The sequence below is a fragment of the Canis aureus genome, chromosome 30 (assembly GCF_053574225.1).
Source record: "Canis aureus isolate CA01 chromosome 30, VMU_Caureus_v.1.0, whole genome shotgun sequence".
In the NCBI taxonomy this organism is placed as follows: Eukaryota; Metazoa; Chordata; class Mammalia; order Carnivora; family Canidae; genus Canis; species Canis aureus.
In genome coordinates, this window is record NC_135640.1 from 18,509,959 (window position 1) to 18,528,747 (window position 18,789).

General features: G+C 35.1%; 1 protein-coding gene and 1 long non-coding RNA gene across 8 annotated transcripts in view; one reads left to right on the forward strand and one right to left on the reverse strand.

Moving 5' to 3' along the window:
* Nucleotides 1-18,789, reverse strand: part of LOC144301763 (uncharacterized) — a 305,839-nt gene that overhangs the window by 239,480 nt on the left and 47,570 nt on the right. The window lies entirely within an intron of this gene.
* LOC144301761 (uncharacterized) overlaps nt 1-18,789 on the forward strand; it is a 40,886-nt gene that overhangs the window by 11,166 nt on the left and 10,931 nt on the right. For 2 of the 7 annotated variants that reach the window (XM_077878840.1, XM_077878843.1), the window contains 3 exons: nt 615-708; nt 9,278-9,408; nt 15,185-15,479. In XM_077878840.1, the coding sequence (XP_077734966.1) occupies nt 615-708; nt 9,278-9,408; nt 15,185-15,464 (505 nt within the window). In that variant the 3' untranslated portion in view covers nt 15,465-15,479. Of the gene's footprint in view, nt 1-614; nt 709-9,277; nt 9,409-12,792; nt 12,987-15,184; nt 15,480-16,253; nt 16,352-16,583; nt 17,029-18,789 lie in introns of those variants that run through there. The other 5 variants (XR_013368552.1, XR_013368553.1, XM_077878841.1 and 2 more) reach the window with 5 other exon arrangements.

Sequence of the window (18,789 nt, forward strand, 5' to 3'; positions counted from 1 at the left end):
AATGCTTACCCAATATGAAGCATTATTTTTAAATTGAGTGTGCTGAATGAGAAAGGAAAGCCTGAGGTCTCCAGCTAATTGTCTTTAAAATCTGAAACACATGTTGTAATAATTATCTTTTTGTGTCACTCTCTTTTTTTGTTTTTTTTTTTTTAATTCTTGAGTGATGGATGCTACGGATCTGAAAATCATTATGCTGGAATATTTCCAGCCCTCCCAGCCACAAAAATGTGTCTATCAAGCAAGACTATACATTGCCTCAACTCCCTAATGGTATTAATAGAAGCAGAGGTTCTAAAATAGTGTTATGAACATTTAAAAAGTTCTGCCATTTTTAATTGGCTCATGAATATTTAAGAAAAATATTGAGTTTATTTTGAAGCAAATCAGAATGATGAGATTTTACCCAAACCCTCTATGAAATTTCATCTCAATGCTAGAATCATCTGATAAGTTATAGCAATTATTTTAAAAGGCAGTAAAGAAGTTTTAAAAAGGACATTAGACGGAAATCTCATAATTCTAGACATAGTATTCTCAGAAGGAAAATTAACAACTAAACTGTTGGTAGTGAAAGTACACCAGTTTATAAATCAGAGTTGTTCTCTTGCCAGTGGGCTCCAAGTGGGGCACACACACCCCAGAAGATATGCAAGAGGCCACAGACGATGTGAAGAATATATTAAAACTTCTAACATTTATCCAAAAGTGAGTGAGCAAGCTTTCATAACATTTAATATTTTAGACTTACGAGGTATACATTATTAACTTATTATTTTAGACTTATAAGGTATATGTTATTAACATAAATAAATATATTTATATTACAAGACGCTATTTGCTCAAGTATTTCTTATTGAGAGAGATACAAACCAAAAATTTTGGAAAACGGATTTACAAAAATTTGGAAATTTTACATTAGATTACCTTCTTTCTAGAAGACACACTATTAGCAGCTTCTTAGGATAACAAAGAGTCCACAGAAAAAAACCTTTTACCAAAAACTATAGCAACAATTTAAAAACTAGTAAATGACTCATGGATCTAATTTAGTGTTACTTAAAATAGATAAACCTAACTATGATGAAAATGAGGAAGGAAGGAAGGAAGGAAGGAAGGAAGGAAGGAAGGAAGGAAGGAAGGAAGGAAGGCCAGCCAGGCGGAAGGAGGGAGGGAGTGAGGGAGGGAGGAAGAGGGGAGAGAAGGAGGGAACATGTCTGGAAGAGGCAACAGAAATAGTGTGGGAGTAAAGGCTAGTGCTTTACCCTTAACTGATAACAAAAAGAAAAGATTTTAGTGGTTAATACAGTATTTTAAAATCTTCCTAACTTTGGGAAACCACCTTTTTTTGTTTTGAGCTAGAGACACTCCAGGAAATTCAGGTGCAAAATAGTATCAAGGCAATTTTTTTCTAGTATGAAAATGAAAAGAATAAAATTGCTATCTTTATATTTTCTGCCATGTTTGTTCTTCTGTCTCCAGTTCTATGGAGTCTCTTACCTAAAAAAAGGAAGCAAGAAGACACTGTGGGTCTTACTTCATCCTGGGAACTATAAATTATACCACAAGTCAGAGTTCAAAACATATGTTCAAATCGTAGTTCAAAATCATTAACTAGGAACCAGAAAACCTAAGCTCTAGAACTATTTCTGTCAAGTATAACTTTAACAATGCATTAATTTTGGAAAGGGGGTGTTCCCCCTCTGTAGAACCCTAATGTTGTCCTCAATGATTTCCAAACTCTTAACTCTAATTGTCTATAATCTATATTATTTCATATTAATTTGAAATGTGACTATTGGGAAAATTTGTATGGCATGTCTCTGTAATTTATTATGTTTTTCATCTGAACTGCAATGTACCAAATATGATCAAAAGATTCATTCATACATTTATATTAAGGAAGTATTTATTGATCCCCTAAGATTTGTCAGGTGCTGTGCTAACTTCTTCACCTATAAAAGTGATTAGAAAGGTATCTGTTCTATATTCACAGAGCCTAGGGAATGTTAGAAGACAGAAGGGCAAATATTTGCAAACAATATTCTAAGGACTATGATGGGGATATTTGGGATGTGTACAAACACATAAATATTTAATCCAGCTTTTAAGTGTTAAAAATTTCCTGGAAGAAGGGATTTATGTCACCCTAAAATATGACTACGAATTGGCCAGGCAAAGAAGACTGATAAGCTCCAGATTAAGAGAAGTCACTGACACCATACAGAGCAAAAAGAGACACATTTATAAATCTAAAGTCAGGACTTCCATATTACATCTCTGGGAGAAGCTCTGACATCATACCCCACATGGCCCTCCTTTGAGCTGTGCACTCCATAGTATATGTAGCATACAATATATCTCTTATAGACTTAGTTCATTATAGTTGGAGTGAAAAGTATGAATGTGGACATGGAGAACTAAAAAGGGATCAAATATAAAAGGTCATTACAATCTAAGTGTTGGAAGTTTAGGTTGAAGCATTTTAAGCAGAGGAAAAGAATAATAATCATATCACCATTTTACAGGGACTCTTCCTGTGTCTGAAGGTCCCCAAGCCTGGGGCTCTTCCAGATTCCAAGCCACATGCCAGCCCATGTGCACCTAATAAAAGCCTGATTAGATTTTTCTTCTCCCAAGAAAGTTTCTCTGCCTATGTCAAGCATGTTCCTCTGACTGCCTGGATACCCAGATGTAATAAATATGCTAAGAGTGAAAATAGCTTCCATTCTCTGCTCAATTAAGAAGAGGCCAGCCTTCTCTGTACTTCATTACATTTAGACATTTTTGCTTCCATAACTCTTTGATAGTTTTAAGAAAAAATTATGACTTTTAATTTAGTCCGTGTTGTCCCATTATGACAAGAGCAATGAATAGTCTTTTTTGGTCTACTACAGTAGAACTCTCTACTCCAGTTTTTTTCTGTTTGGGAGGGTTCCTTATACTCCATTCTTCCTTAAATAAAACTCCAAACAATTAAATCCTTGATTACTGACAAACATTTCAAATTAAATTATAAATTTACATACATTTACAAATCCATTACTGTAGATAATGATTTTCTCTTTAGGGATCCATGAACAAGTTACAGTAGAGTAAGTTATTTCCAACTGTGAGTGGAATGGTCAATCTGTTTACTTCTTTGATATTATAAAGATCATGATTGTGGATAAGGCCTTTGTAATGGATACACAAAGGGCCCCATCTTACATTCTCACAATCCATCCTATTACTCCAGCCATTCCTATACAATCAGCTGGAAGCATTTGCAACCTGACAGCCAATGATTCAGCTACCTCTTCTATCTCTCATTTCTGTCCCTGGCACATGACTGCTCCTATCTCATGGGAGTCCCCTTAGGAACTCCCTAAACCATCTGACTCATACACAAACCTGAGCTATGAGGAGCTAACACTACAAGGGCAATCCTTGACCTATGAGGAGAGAGGGGAACTCCTGGATAAACACTCCCCAGCACTTCCTTCTGTCATGTTTCAGCTGATCAAGTCTGAGGTTCATCTGACATAGCTCTTCAAAAGTCTCTAGTATGACTGAACTCCAGTTATTCACAGAGGTGATTAGATCAGTGAAGCATGCTTGGATAGACTCTCTCTCCTGTTTCACTCTTTCTACTCCTTAGGACTATTTCTTGGAATCATTTCCCAAAATAAACCACCTATATTCAAGCTCTCATGAGAAGCTCTGCTTGGGGGGTGGAGGGGTGGGGGCACAGCTAAAACTGGCAAGATCGGTTGACCAAAAATTATATGATGAGCAGATGAAAGAAAATAGAGATGGAGGCCCATCATGAATTCAGAGATGTGAAAAGATGAGAACCATCACCACTGTGCCAGGCAATAATGTATCTTTATAGAAAAATACCTCTTAACATTTACTATATCTATGTCCTATAATGCACATCTCAAGCTAATAGTATATAAGTAAATATTTTTTTAAATGTCAAACATTTTCAGAAAATGTGAGACATCCTTTTAAATATTTCCACTAAAGATAAAGAAGATGTAGTGTGTACACACACACACACACACACACACGCATAAAGGAGTATCACTTGGCCATAAAAAAGGGATGAGATCAGAAAACATGAGACATCCTTTTAAATATTTCCACTAAAGATAAAGAAGATGTGGTGTGTACACACACACACACATGCATAAAGGAGTATCACTTGGCCATAAAAAAGGGATGAGATCTTGTCATTTGCAACAACATGGACAAATCTAGATGATATTATGCTAAGTGAAATAAATCAGAAGAGAAATACAAATACCATATGGTTTAACTTACGTTTGGAATCTAAAAGACAAAACAAACGAATAAACAACAAACAAAAAGCAGAAACTCATAAATATAGAGAACAAACTGATGGTCGCCAGAGGAAAAGGAGACGGAGAGATGGACAAAATGAGTGAAGAGGAGTAAGAGGTACGGGCTTCCAGTTATGGAATGAATCTGAGTCACAGGGATAAAAGGTACAGCATAGAGAATATAGTCAATGGTATTGTAATAGCATATGGTGACAGATGGCAGATGCACTTGTGGTGAGTACAGCATAATGTATAGAGTTGTTAAATCACTATGTTGTACAACTGAAACTAATGTAACATTGTGTTGTCAACTACACTTCAATTAAATAAATAAATATTTCCATTTAAAATATCAACACTTTAACACACATACAAAAAGATCAATTGTATAAAATAGTGCTATTCAAAGCATATTATAAAACTCAAAAATTCACAGACCATGGGTCACTACATCTAGTAAAAAGACACAGATGTAAAGTTGTATGATGACTATCTAGTTTCATATTTGTGTATATGCGTGTACATTTATGTGTCTCCTGAGCAAATGGCCTTCTTACTCCAATCCCCCCCTTAACCCTCCAAGGGCCCAGAACTAAGAAATGAAGAGTGAATGATGGGGTAGATGTGGACACTCAAATGGATGGTAGCCATGGTGACACCAAGGAGTAGCTAATTTCATCAGTAATTTGTTCCCACTATCCACCTCAAATAAAGCTACTTCAACTATTATCTACTTATTATCTAGATATTACAACTATTATCTGTTACTACTACGATTGTAAATACTACTACTAATAATATTTTTATATAGACAACTATATTTTCCTAGTAAATTTTTAGTAGAAATATCTTTGGAAAAATCTTTATTTTTTTATCTCTAACTTAAAATATAAATAAAAATTTAAGAAAATGCAGCTTTAAGGGGCATCTGGGTGGCCCAGCAGTTGAGCATCTGCCTTTGGCTAAGGTCATGATTCCAGGGTCCTGGGATTGAGTCCCACATTAGGCTCCCTGCAGGAAGCCTGTTTCTCTCTCTTTGCCCATCTCTGCCTCTCTCTCTGTGTATCTCTCATGAATAAATAAATAAAATATTTTTAAAAAAAGAAAAGGTAGCTTTAAGACAAGTCCCCCAGATACCTTTTCTTCCCAACATATCATACCTGATTATTATTCCCATACAGAAATACCAGAGCCAAAAAGTAGAACAACAATCTCAGTGAGACATTATAGTGGACTCAAATAGAGCAATTTTATAAGAAAGGAGTTAAGCTAAAAAGATTTTTTTAATATTTAGGAAAGCTAAAACTCAGTGACTCATTAGATGTGAGGGATGACAAAAATCTAACACACACTATTAGACATTGGTTTTATACTCCCTTCCAATCTATTTCTAACAATAGCTGCTAGGGAATAGCTTGGCGTAGGTGATAGGTAGTTTTAATTAGGATGAAACAGCTTGATGAAGAAAATTTAGGTGACCCAGAGAGGAAGAAAACCTGGGAAAGAATAGAAATGACAACCATTCAATCTCGTATAGAAGATTAAAGACAGAAAAGGCACTTTGCACTTTGATAAAATGTTACTAAGAGAAGTATGGTCAACTAATGTCTAAATGGAATAAACACTGCTTCTCTTGGACCAAACCCTCGTTATGCTGAATTTCACTAATTTTTCATGTAACCCACTGGTTTTCAAAGAGGGGTGAATTACCCCAAGAGCATCTGGCAATGTCTGAAAATATTTTTGGCTATCATAAACTGGATCTTATACCCAGAGGCCAGGTATGTTGTTAAATATCCTATGATGCACAGAACAGCCCTCTCAATAAAGAATTATCCAGCACAAAATATCAATAGTGTCAAGGTTGGAAAATTCTGAAACCCACTGACATCAGAAATACTAAATTTTACACAGAGGCACTGTGTTATGTTGTGGGAGTCACTAAGAAAAGTCACAGGGACACCTGGGTGGCTCAGCGGTTGGTCTGCTTTCAGCTCAGAGCATCATCTGGGGTCCAGGCATCGAGTTGCACATCAGGCCACCTGTGAGGAGCCTGATTCTCCCTCTGCCTGTGTCTCTGCCTCTCTCTCTCTATGTCTCTCAGGAATAAATAAATAAAATCTTTAAAAGAAAAATAAAAGTAAGTTACAGCCCCTGTCCATGAAGAAGAAAAGACTAAATCCATTTCATTTCAATATAAAAACACCTTGTGGGGATCCCTGGGTGGCGCAGCAGTTTGGCGCCTGCCTTTGGCCCAGGGCGCGATCCTGGTAGACCCAGGATCGAATCCCACATCGGGCTCCCGGTGCATGGAGCCTGCTTCTCCCTCTGCCTGTGTCTCTGCGCCTCTCTCTCTCTCTGTGACTATCATAAATAAATAAAAATTTAAAAGAAAAAAAAAAAAAACCTTGTGATTGCTAAATAAATGATACCAATGATAAATACTGTAAGCAGTTTACAGATTTTTATAGGTTGAAGAGCAAAAGTTTACCTGGGAAAGCCTGTAGATATTTTATAAACAAGGCAAAATCCAAGGTGTTCTCAGAAGAGATAAGCTATGACTTAGCTCCCTACAGAACTATAAGTCATGTGACAGATGGAATGGTATATACCAAGGCTTTATTTTGGGAAAATACCAAAGTTTTCCAGAAAACAAAGGATATATTCCATTGTTTAACTGGAAAAACTAACAAGGCTAGTAAGCAGTTTGGCTCTAAACTGCATAGGTCCACCAACAAGTGGATTTTTTATATTACAATACTATAAATGTATTTTCTTTCCCTTATTACTTTCTTTTTTTAAGATTTATTTATTTATTTTAGAGAGAATGTGTGTAGGCAAGGGGAGGGGCAAGGGAGAGGGGAGAGTGAGGAAGAGGGAGAGGGGGAGAGAGAGAGAGAGAGAGAGAGAGGCAGACTCCTCACTGAGCATGGAGCTCCACTCAGGGATCGATTTCACCACCCTGAGATCATGACTTGAACCAACCAAAATCAAAAATCAAAGGCTTAACCAACTGAGCCATCCAGGTACTCCTTCCTTATGATTTTCTTAATAACATTTTCTGTTCCTTAGCTTACTTTATTGTAAGAATACAGTATATAATGAATATACAAAATATGTGTTGTTTTATCAGTAAGCCTACTAGTCAACAGTAGCTAAGTTCTTGAGGAGTCAAAAGTTTTACGTGGATTTTCAACTCCATGGGAGTCAGGGCTCCTAACCTCCATGTTGTTCAAGGGTCAACTGTATTTTGTTTAATTGGAGGTAGAATCTGAAGTAGTGAACAGGATTAAATTTGTATTTTAGGAAAAACAACTAAGTAACAGTATATATAGAATTGACTACCAGAGGGGCCGTGGGCAGCAAGAACTCAAGAAGGATAAAAATGTTTGATATATAGCATAATAGATTCTGGCACCAAAATGGTGGCTCTGAGAAAGAAGACAGATAAGAAAGGCAACTGAAGAAGCAAGAATGGATAGGGCTCTCCTCCAGATGTTTTAATGGCAGAGACGAATATTTCATCGAAAGCAATTTGCTTTGTTAAAAGGAGAATTAAAAACTGACCTAAGCCAATTTGGTCTTTCATCTACTGTTATTCTTTTTCATAAGTAATGGTAAATTCTGGTAATTAGAAGTAGAATTAGACTATAGATGATGATGATGATGATGATGATGATGATGATGATGATGATAATGATATTATTATTATTATTATTATTTTATAACTATTTCCAAGGCATCACAGAGAATTCTCTTGATCTTGCCTGGCTCTTATTCCAGTCCCTGGGCAGGGACAGTCCCATATAAACTCTGTTTAGCTTCCTGTAGATGCCTCCAAGGAGCACCTTGTCTCAGTCTACATTATATGTCTCCTTCCCCCGTACCCAAGGGTTCTGCTTAGTGGGATCCTACTGAAATCTGCTTGTTGCCCATATTCATACAATGTGGAAGTATATGGTGGTTAACACTCTATCAGGGCACACATTAACCAATCAAGATGGAAGACAGAAGATATATGCTATCCCCTCCCCTGCCTACAGAAAATCCCAAGACATGGTTACACTGTTTCCCGGGGGTCCTGTAGGACCAAGAAACCAATAACCTATAGTAATGGTCAAGTTGATGAGATATCCTTGCACTGTCTCTTTCTTCTTTCTGCTTCCTTTTCCCTGTCATTCTTGCACATATCTCTAGGGTCACACACCCCAATTAAGCATTTGCTCTTAACCCTTTGTTTCAGGTCTGCTTTCTGAAGAACTCAGATAAAAGCCATGATGATGATGATGATGATAAAGACAATAATAACTAATATTGTTGATATTTGCTAAGTGTCTATCAACATTATAAGCACTTTCATCCTTATTATAATCTTATAAGATTGGTATTATTATTTTCATTTTTACACATGAAGAAACTAAAGCAAGGAGAGGTTCCTGCATTTCCTCTTCAATAAGTTATGGTGACAGTGACTTGTTAATGAGGCTACAGATGTTTATTCATTGACATTTTCCCTCTCCAAATAAAACAAGAGAAAAATGGGGAAAATAGGTGGCAACATTAAGTAGATATTTCTAGCTTGTTTTGGTAACAGATGTAACACTGATTCAGTGAATACATTACAAAGTAGACTTTGAAATTACCTATTTTCATTATCATCCAATTAATTCTGGTTGTGGAATAATTTATTTATGATTATCCATATTTTTTAGAAGAAATCACCAATACCAGATTGATTTTTGAAATTTTAGAAATAATGGCAAATTCTGAGGACGAGAACAGCAAGTGCCTCATTGGGTGACGGAGTCACATCTTCCGGGTATACATTAGCTGTTTCCTACAGTCTTCAGCATTTTATAGATATCCAAATGATGCATCTCCAAATCATATTATGGAAAATAAAAAAGTGAATAAGCATGCATTAAACATCATTTACATTTCTTCCTCAGGCACTTAACTTTGTGATTGTGCCACATACAGCACACCCCAGCAGAAATATACTTCAAGTCACCTTTCTAGAATTGGTGTTTTTTACTGATTTAACAAATGCTGGACACAAAAATCCAGGTTCTGATAACAGGTAATGTCCTCCTAGATATTTATAATGTAGCAATACGAAGGGACGTTCTTTAAGACAGACCTAATTGAGATAAAAATAATTTAAGAATCATTGGATATTTAGAATAAAATATTGGATATTGGATACCTTGATCTAAAAATGATATCATTTATGAACTAGTAAATGTAAACATTATTGTAAATACAGTATATTTAACATAGTATATTCTGTAAGCCTGTTGTTAATTTTTTACCCAAATTCCACTCAGAGAATAGGTGAAACACTTACCAAGAATAGTTAAGTTTGATGCTTCTATCCCTGCTCTTGTTCAGATCTATTTTCTTCATCTAATATTCTTCCTTGATGTGCCAAACTGCCTGCCATTCCCATTGTAATGATCACTTTCTGGTACCAGAGCTTCTAATTCAAATGATGTACCACTTTGAGTTCCTCTGATTATTAGAGTTTACATTTAAGTTTATAGTTATCAACTAATATTTAACTTTTAAGATATCCTATCCCTGAAATGTGTTCATAGAATTACAAAGAAATGACACCTTTCTCCTGCACACTTGCTCATTTGTACCACTTCTTTCTACCTCTCAGGGGCACCATCTTTCTGATTACCTACATTTGCAAGTTGCATACTTAGCAGCATGGTTCAGACTGAGTTTTGGAATGAAGTAGATAAAACTGAGTTTGAAAGTACAGTTGGAAATAAAGGAACTTGAAGATAATTGGGAATAGCTGGTAGATGAGTATGGAATCATTTTAAATACTGATGCAGAAAACAAAAGAAACAAAGATTAAAAATAAACATCAAACTGAAAAATTATTTACAATATTATAAAAGAGAAGGGGAAAGTAAAAATCTCTTGCAAACTAGTAAAAGAATAATTAACACTACAATAGAAATATAAAGTTAAAGGACATTAAAAGTAAATAGAAATATAATCAATATACTTTTTAAAACCTACAGTCAAATGAATAATTAAGCAACAATGAGATGTCAAGCCTATAAAACTGTCCAATGCTTGAAATAATCACATTAGTAAGGTTATTAGGAAATTGAAACTCATATACTACTGTTGGCAGTACACACTGGGACATGCTTTTTCAGAAGCATTTTTCCATTACAAATATTTTGAAAGTCCATTTTGTGACTTGGAAATTCAATTTTTTAAACATTTTCTAATGAAATGATTATTTAGTTATATGACAGTTTAGCTGCATTGATGTCCCTTACAATCTACTTATAATTGCAAAAACAGAATCAACCTAAATAATGCTACTTTTATGCAAGAAAATATTATGCAGCCACTAAAATAAATAGATATATTTTAATTGCTATGAAAAAAAATCCAATCTACACCATAAAATTTTTAAATGTCATCTACAAAGCAATATTTATCATAATGCAATCTTACTTTAGAATAAGTGATATATGCATACTTTTTTGAATATAAAAGTGTATGTGACAAAATACCAAAATGTTAATGGTTCTTGTACCTAGATAATGAGATTTTGATTAAACTTTTTGTTTATCTGCATTTTTAAATTTTCTACTGTAATCCTGGACTCATGAAATACATTAAGACAAAAATGTAACTGAAATATTAAAATAAATTCCTGTAGAAGAAAAATATTCTGTAAGCCAAGTGAATTATTTGGATTTACTAGTAAATATCAATTCTTTTGACTAACCCCTGCTCTACTATAGCTTACAAATTATAATACCCTCTTACCACTTTTAAAATACATGTGTGGGGATCCCTGGGTGGCGCAGCGGTTTGGCGCCTGCCTTTGGCCCAGGGCGCAATCCTGGAGACCCGGGATCGAATCCCACATCGGGCTCCCAGTGCATGGAGCCTGCTTCTCCCTCTGCCTGTGTCTCTGCCTCTCTCTCTCTCTCTCTGTGACTATCATAAATAAATAAAAATTTAAAAAAAAAATACATGTGTGATTTCAATAGAATAGTCATATACTTTGTAACATAAATGCTATACTTGGAAGGCTTCCAGTTTAAAACAGCATCCAGTTAACAGACTTTGATGCAACATTTCTAAATTTCCCACATATATATCTGTAAGTAGCCTGAAAAATGCAAGAACATAATGCTACAAAAATTTGGTCTGCAAGAATTTACTTAGTTACTTAGAGAGCTAAATTGAGAAAGGAAAGAGTAGCCCTCCATGCCATATCTGCCTGAGAATATGTCTTTAGTTCCACCAAAGTTCAACCAAGTATCAAGGAAAGCAAAACAGTGCAATGGCTGAGTAAGTACTCTTGAGTGAGGCAGTGCTTGTAAGGTTAGACCAAGACATATGAAGTTGACACCCTGGATTATGCAAGCTTACTGAAAACACCAGTTACACTATTTTTTAGAGAAGGATGGAAAAGAGAGAAAAGAAAATTCATATGGCCTTGAATATTTTCTACAAGCAGAAACAAAGGACAATTGTTGTCTTGCTAATCAAAGTTAAAAACCAAATATACATCTTTAAGAATTAAAGAAAAAAGCACAGATATGAATAGCCTTAGGAATTTAAAATTGAAGGAACAATGTAGATAATTATGAGGTGGCTTCCTTTTTGGCAGTTAATTTGGATACATTAATCATAATCAACTCTCTTTAATCAGAAATTGGGATTTCCTGAGGACTTTTCATTAATTGCAAACCAGAGCGGTAGGCAAATTATTCTTCACTGTAGATCAGAGTACTCCTTTGTGGGTTATGTTCATATCCCACAGAATTAAGTTCAAATAGAATTTTTACTGAATTTTGCTATCATATTACCACACATTCCCCATTATTTCATTATTGCTAATAGGAAACATATGTATCCTTAAAATGGTATACCATGAAATGACTGAACTAATGAATAAAAGTGAGTCTCAACAGGTACAGCTGGGAGCGTGTAGGTGAATGGTTTAAGGGCTGATGTTTTATTCAGCATGGAAGCAGTTAAGCCAGCTCCACGATTCTCTATTTTACACTGGCTTCTAATGACATTGAATCAAATTATATTTCTTTATAAGATTTAATGTTTAGCTTTTCTAATTTTACTTTTATAACGAAATTGAAGTAGGGCCGTGTGCAGTCATTTGGATAAAATTGAAAGTGCCAACAGCTACGTTCTTTAAACTAAATAGCAGCCTCTTTTGTTTAACTTTAGTAAGGGGTCCAATATCTTATGTGAAAATCTTCTACCTCTTTTGTTGGAATTTGACCAAAAGCTTTGAAACTGCAAGTGAAAATGCTTATTATAAGTGGAGAATTCCCAGAAAGAAAAGTTTAATTATAATGCAATTATTTGAATTAGTGTGTGTTTGATTACATATATACATTTGGGGACAATTACCAATCCCTTTGATATCTACATTTAGTCATTCATGTCTTTTCAGTTTAGAGGCAGTTTCACCAGGGTGGTGGTTTTCCGAATCACTCTTCACCTTCTCCACAAACATCTTGAAAACTTGGTGTGAGGGGCAGCCTCAGAGAAGAGCTTTTCAGGGAAAAGCACTACATGGGAGTCATTGACCAAAATCTCTTTCAGATTCTTCTGACTCTGCTAAGCGTACATCTTTGTGCAAGTCCCGTAAGCTCTCCAGGCCTCTTGTTTCTTCAACCATAAGATTAACTAACAACAGTAATTATTAGTTATGTTATTATGGTGATTATGAAAATAACAGTAGCTAACATTTATTAGGTGCTTAGGCACAGAGCATGTTGTAAGATCTCATTTAGTTGCCGCAAGGACTCTACATCCAGTAAGAACTGTTTCCCCGTTTTACCAGTGAGGACACTCAGGTACAGAGAGGGTTAGAAATTTGCCCAAGTTCACATAGCTAAACAGCAGGACCATAAAATTAGGGTCTAAATTAGCAACAGAAGATGCTCAAAGACCCCTTCAGTTCTAAAATTAAAGTTAAAATAGGAATCATTTAAAAAAAAGAAGAAAACCAGTTAACCGGAAAAAAAAAAAAAAAAGGAATCATTTGCCAAATTATAGCTCTGCATAAAGTAAGACTGGCTTTAAAAGTATTATAGGAAAATTTTACCTATGAAACAAACACATTACCCAAAGGGCTAAAAATTGTTCCCTGTTAGTATAACTTTATAATGCTATGTAACATAATTACTTACAAACTTTTTTAAAGCTACCATTTGAAAAGAAGACTACCCCATAATTTTTATATAAAATACCAGAAGTAATGTCACTTGTTAATATTCAATTGGCCATTTTCCTCTTTTAAGTCATACCTACCATTAACATCTGTGCCTCTTTTGACTGTGCATTTGAAATATTTGACTAAAATGTAATTTCATTTTTTATAAAGGCAGAAACAATGAAACCATACTCATATTAATTTTAGTAGAGCATGTACTATAAAATGTTTAGTCAGAGTAACATAGTTCATGTCAATCCTAGTAATTAGCAGCTTATAAATCTCTTAGAATCCATTGCAAAGCCAATTTAAGGGTTTGAGTCTCTTCGTAACAGTTACAATGAACTGCTTTTATAGTTTTCTTCTCACCATGTTGGAGCTTACCCCATCCCTTCGCTAGCACTGAATTTTGGCCTGCAATATTTTCTTCTCCTTGGTGAACTCATATATCCCCCCTTCTTTAAGACTCAGCATTGTGTCACCTCCTTCTAGAACATCATCTTCATGCCCCATGAACACCCACACATTCCCAGAAAAAAAATGGAATCAGTGCCCTTCTACAAGATCTCTTATGTACATGTACTGCATTGTAGTATAATTCTCTGTTTATGTCTTTCTTCCCTACAAGATGACATGTTATTTGTTTCAGGCAGCTTTTGTATATAAAAAAACAACCACAACACTCAAAGGCATACAACAATAATCACGTTTCTCACAGATCTGTGGGTCTGCTGGTAGTCAACTGATGGAAACTGGCTTTCCTAGCTAGTTCTGCCTCAAGCCCTGGATTCAGCTGGGCTTTAATCCTTGCTTTGGTATATGCATATTACTTCTGAGGCCCAGTTTCTACTCATAGTGATGGAAAAGGAATAAGTCAAGCCCCACTAGATAAGCACATTTTGTGCTACTACCAAAAGAAAGCCATGGACAAACTCAAATTCAGAGGGTCAGGGAAATACATTCTACCCGTATCACCTCTAGACAAGGCTTTGAAAGCACAGAATCAATTCAAGGGAGTGACAAGTTGTGACTAATAAGTCAAATGCCATGGAATAAAAACCATCTTTACTCATCTTTACTTATACATACAATGTCTGGAATTGTACTTAACCCATAGAAAGTACTCAAAATATACTTGGTGAATGAATGTCTCTGATACTGCTAACCATGTTCCTGCATTCATTCATTTTATAAAGCATACTCCAAATCACATGAAACTGACAAAGATTTGAAAGAGAGAATGATGAAGTATTCACTTAATTTACTGAGACATGAGACATTCAATAGATCCCAAACAGTATGTATTCATACAGTGAACTGCCAGGTTATAATTTGGGCAAAGGAGTATATAGTAGTGGCCTTAAAAATGTAACTCATTCATTTGTGTTTGTAGTATATTGTTTTCCAACATGGCCACAACAATTGTTCCCTTCCTATGTGTTCCTTAGCAATGTGACTATACCACTCCTCCTATCAAAGAGTGTATGTTTACTCTTTGGATGTAGGATATCTTCATGATTTGTTTAACCAGTAAAATATGGCACAAGTGAGCCAGTGCACAAGTGAGCCAGTGCAATTAAGAGTAAGGCCTTAAAAAGTCTTGTAACTTTGGCTTTTGTTCCTTCAGAATTCATCTTTCATGTAAAGAAACTCAGGCAAAAGAACTAAAAATGAGAGACTACCCAAAAAGAGGCAAGACATCTGGAAAAGAATCAAGATGCCCTGCCAACATTCAGAACCAAGGTCCCAGACACATAAGTGAGGCCATCTTTGATTCTTCAGCCCAAGTTAAACCACCCCAGCCAACACCAGGTAAAACAGAGACAAGCCATCCCCACTGGGCTCTGCTTGAATTCCTGATCCACAGAATCATAAATAATAAAATGTTTGTTATTTTAAGCCACTAAGTTTTAGGGTGGTTTATAGCATAGCAATATATAACTAAAAGAATGCTCAAAACAGATCTTGAAAGAACAGAGAAACCTGATGCTATGTACTCTGAAATAGACCAAATGGAATCATTTTACCAAAAGCTTTTACAAAATGCTTCATCTATAGTAAAGTACATTTTATATTAACATATAAAAAATAAGCACAGAAGTTTTCAGACAAAAAGAAAGCAGACCTCCCACTATTTCTTGTCTAAACTTGAATGTATGGATATAAATATTATTCAGTTTAACTTTGTTAGAAAAATCAGCAAGATGTCAGAGCAATTTAAACATGAATAAGTGTGATACAAACGATATGCTTGAGTATATTACAATTTTAAATGTCTCTACTTTTATCTAAAGAATCTAAATAAACCATTAAAAAAATCTCCAATTTCTATAAACATTTAAGAATTAAACACTTAAACTCATGTAAAAATAGTAATCAGTAAGTAAGTAAATTAAAAAGATTTAATTCTTAGTAAACTCAACTGGCAATTTTTTAAAAGACTACTATTTTTTTAATTTTAAGAATTTTTTAAGATAAAAATCTATCTACTGATAATATGAACTTAAACTGAACTTCTGAAAGGTGTGATTTCAAAATCAAGCAGAGGAAGTAACATGTTTTAGAAATACTTTTTCCCCATCTAGCGAGATGAAAATGCACTCTTGTAGATGCCAAACTTCTTTAGAGCTTGTGTAATGAATATAAAAGTAAACACATTTCAAGTTTGAATTCAATTCCACCTGAATATATTACAGGGCAAGTATGTCACATCCAATATTGAAGGAAACATACGGCTTCTTAAGAAATGTAAACATTTCTACTTTAGCAAGTCTAATCTGATTCATCATCATCAGTAAGTACAAAAAAAAAATAGTTTGGAAAGATTCCAAAAATCATTAAAAGTGACAGGGAAAAAATGCTATTAATTTTGCATTTTAACTATAGAATTAACAACAGGAAAGGATTTTAATTAAGGTTACACTCATTTTACATTCTATTTTCTAATGCTTTATTGTTATGAGGAATGTGTGCTCCTGGCAACATGTTGAAGACAGCCTCTCTAAATTGTGATCCTTCTTCCTCAGGGAAAATGCCACTGTTCCTGATTACTGTGGAGGGACCAGTGGGGCCACGGAGAAAAGAGGCATAACAAAGAGTTACTCCATATTTAGTACTTATACAAGAAAGATTCTGTCATAGTCCACTGCACCTGCTTTTTGCATCACATGTGTTTTGGTTTCTCCCTGTGGGTACTATGGACAGCTCAAAGTTTTGCTCAAAAATATCTACTCATCTTTGGGTACTGTGTACAACTAGCCTATCTGCTACTTGTTTCCCAGCAAGCCACAGTTATAACATGTTATCTGGCTATGTTACTGAGTATCACTGCATCCTTGAACTACTGTTTTGGGTTGCTATTATTCTCCTTCAGCTTACCACTTAAGAAGCATATAACCCTGATTCTTTATCAGACCCATTTCAGTCAAGAAATACATGAGTTGTGCACCATGATAAATTTTAATTCAATATCCAATCTTGTCATTGTTGCTGAAATAATTAATATAGTTGGATGATACTGAATATATTGTTTACCCTGACTAGGTTTAGATCTCTTATCTGCTATTAAAGTTGTAATTTTTGCTGTGTCTGGTTCTCCCCACTTCTGAACACCAAGTGGATCCTCCCTTTCTTGCTCCTTTTTTTTTATATATTTTTTATCAAAGTTCGATTTGCCAACATATAGTACAACATTCAGTGCTTATCCCATCAAGTGCCCCCCCTCAGTACCCATCACCCAGTTGCCCCATCCCCCTGCCCACCTCCCCTTCCACTATCCCTTGTTTGTTTCCCAGAATTAGGAGTCTCTCATGTTTTGTCACCCTCTCTAATTTTTCCACTCATTTTCTCCCTTTTATATGAAGTGTGGCTAGGTGACTGGTTTTGGTCAGCAAAATATGAATAGAAGTGGTATCAATACTTTGGAGCAGAAATTTTAAGTGTCAGCATATAATCTACCACATTTCCTTCTGAACGTGGCTATCATGAAAGCATATATTGAAATGGTGCCCCTGTCAGCCTGTAACTCTAACTAGAATGAGCAGAGCCCCTGGTCAACAAGAATGGATGTACAGCATTTATTATTTTAAGCCACTAAGATTTGTTTGCAATGCAGTATAATCTAGCATATGGTGGTTTAGTCATAGTGAGTACAACTTTCACAATACTAATTAGAAAAAAATTTTCACAGAAACATCCTCTGATCTGCTGCTGCATTTTGGATATAAGATGTGTAATGGCCTTAACAAAAGAAGTAATTCTGAGAAAAAGAAAAGAGTGCTTTTGCAGCTTGGACCCCAATCAGGAAGCTATTTCACAATCAAATGTTCATAACACCTCTTCCAAGTATAGTATAGCAAAGAACACAGCACATAAAAAGACCACATTGGTCAGGGCAGACAAAAAGAGGGTGGGTGCTATGTAGCAAAGAGAGGAAATTCACTTTGAAAATATATATACTAAGAAATGAGAATTCTAGCAATATTAGAGAAGAAAGCACTCATCTCTAACAATTCACAAAAGTGATAAAAGGTGCACTCTGAGTACATCCATTGTAGAGGCTGAAAATTAGAGCCCAGGTAAAAAATTGTGACATCACAGTATAGCAGGGAGTAGAAAAAAAACAGTTTAGAAGCTAAAATCAAGAGAACAAAAATGTATTTAAACAAGACCAGAATCAAATTTTAGAAAATGGTTTTTATGTCTCTTAAAATAAATTAGAAGTTTTATCAGAACCCTAAGATATACTAATTATAGTTCACCATTAGGCTTCATTCTATCACATAATACAGAATTTCTTTTGCCATCCTGAAAAAGTCACAAATTAAGGAGACCTTGTAGTTTAAGTACTATCGATAACCATCCTTGAACAGGATCTATGTACCTACCTTCTAATGGTTAAATCAAGGTTATACTGCCCAGAGTAAGCAAACCATAAAAAAACAGCACCAGGTAAACAGCTCTATCTGGTTTTATTTCTGCCTATACAGTACATGTCATGAAATCAATGGCCTCTAAAGCACTTGTCAAAGTGAGATGAATACAGTGAGATGAATCAAGATCCCACTATGAACTATTCCTGAAACAAGATATTTCAGGAGTCTTTCTTCACAGATATATATTTACAATTGTTTTAGCTTGGTCTAGTGTCTAATGCCTTATTGGTACTACATTCTGTCTGCTAGCCACAAAACTCGTATTCACTTGAAAATGCCAACCTTGTTATTATAAAAC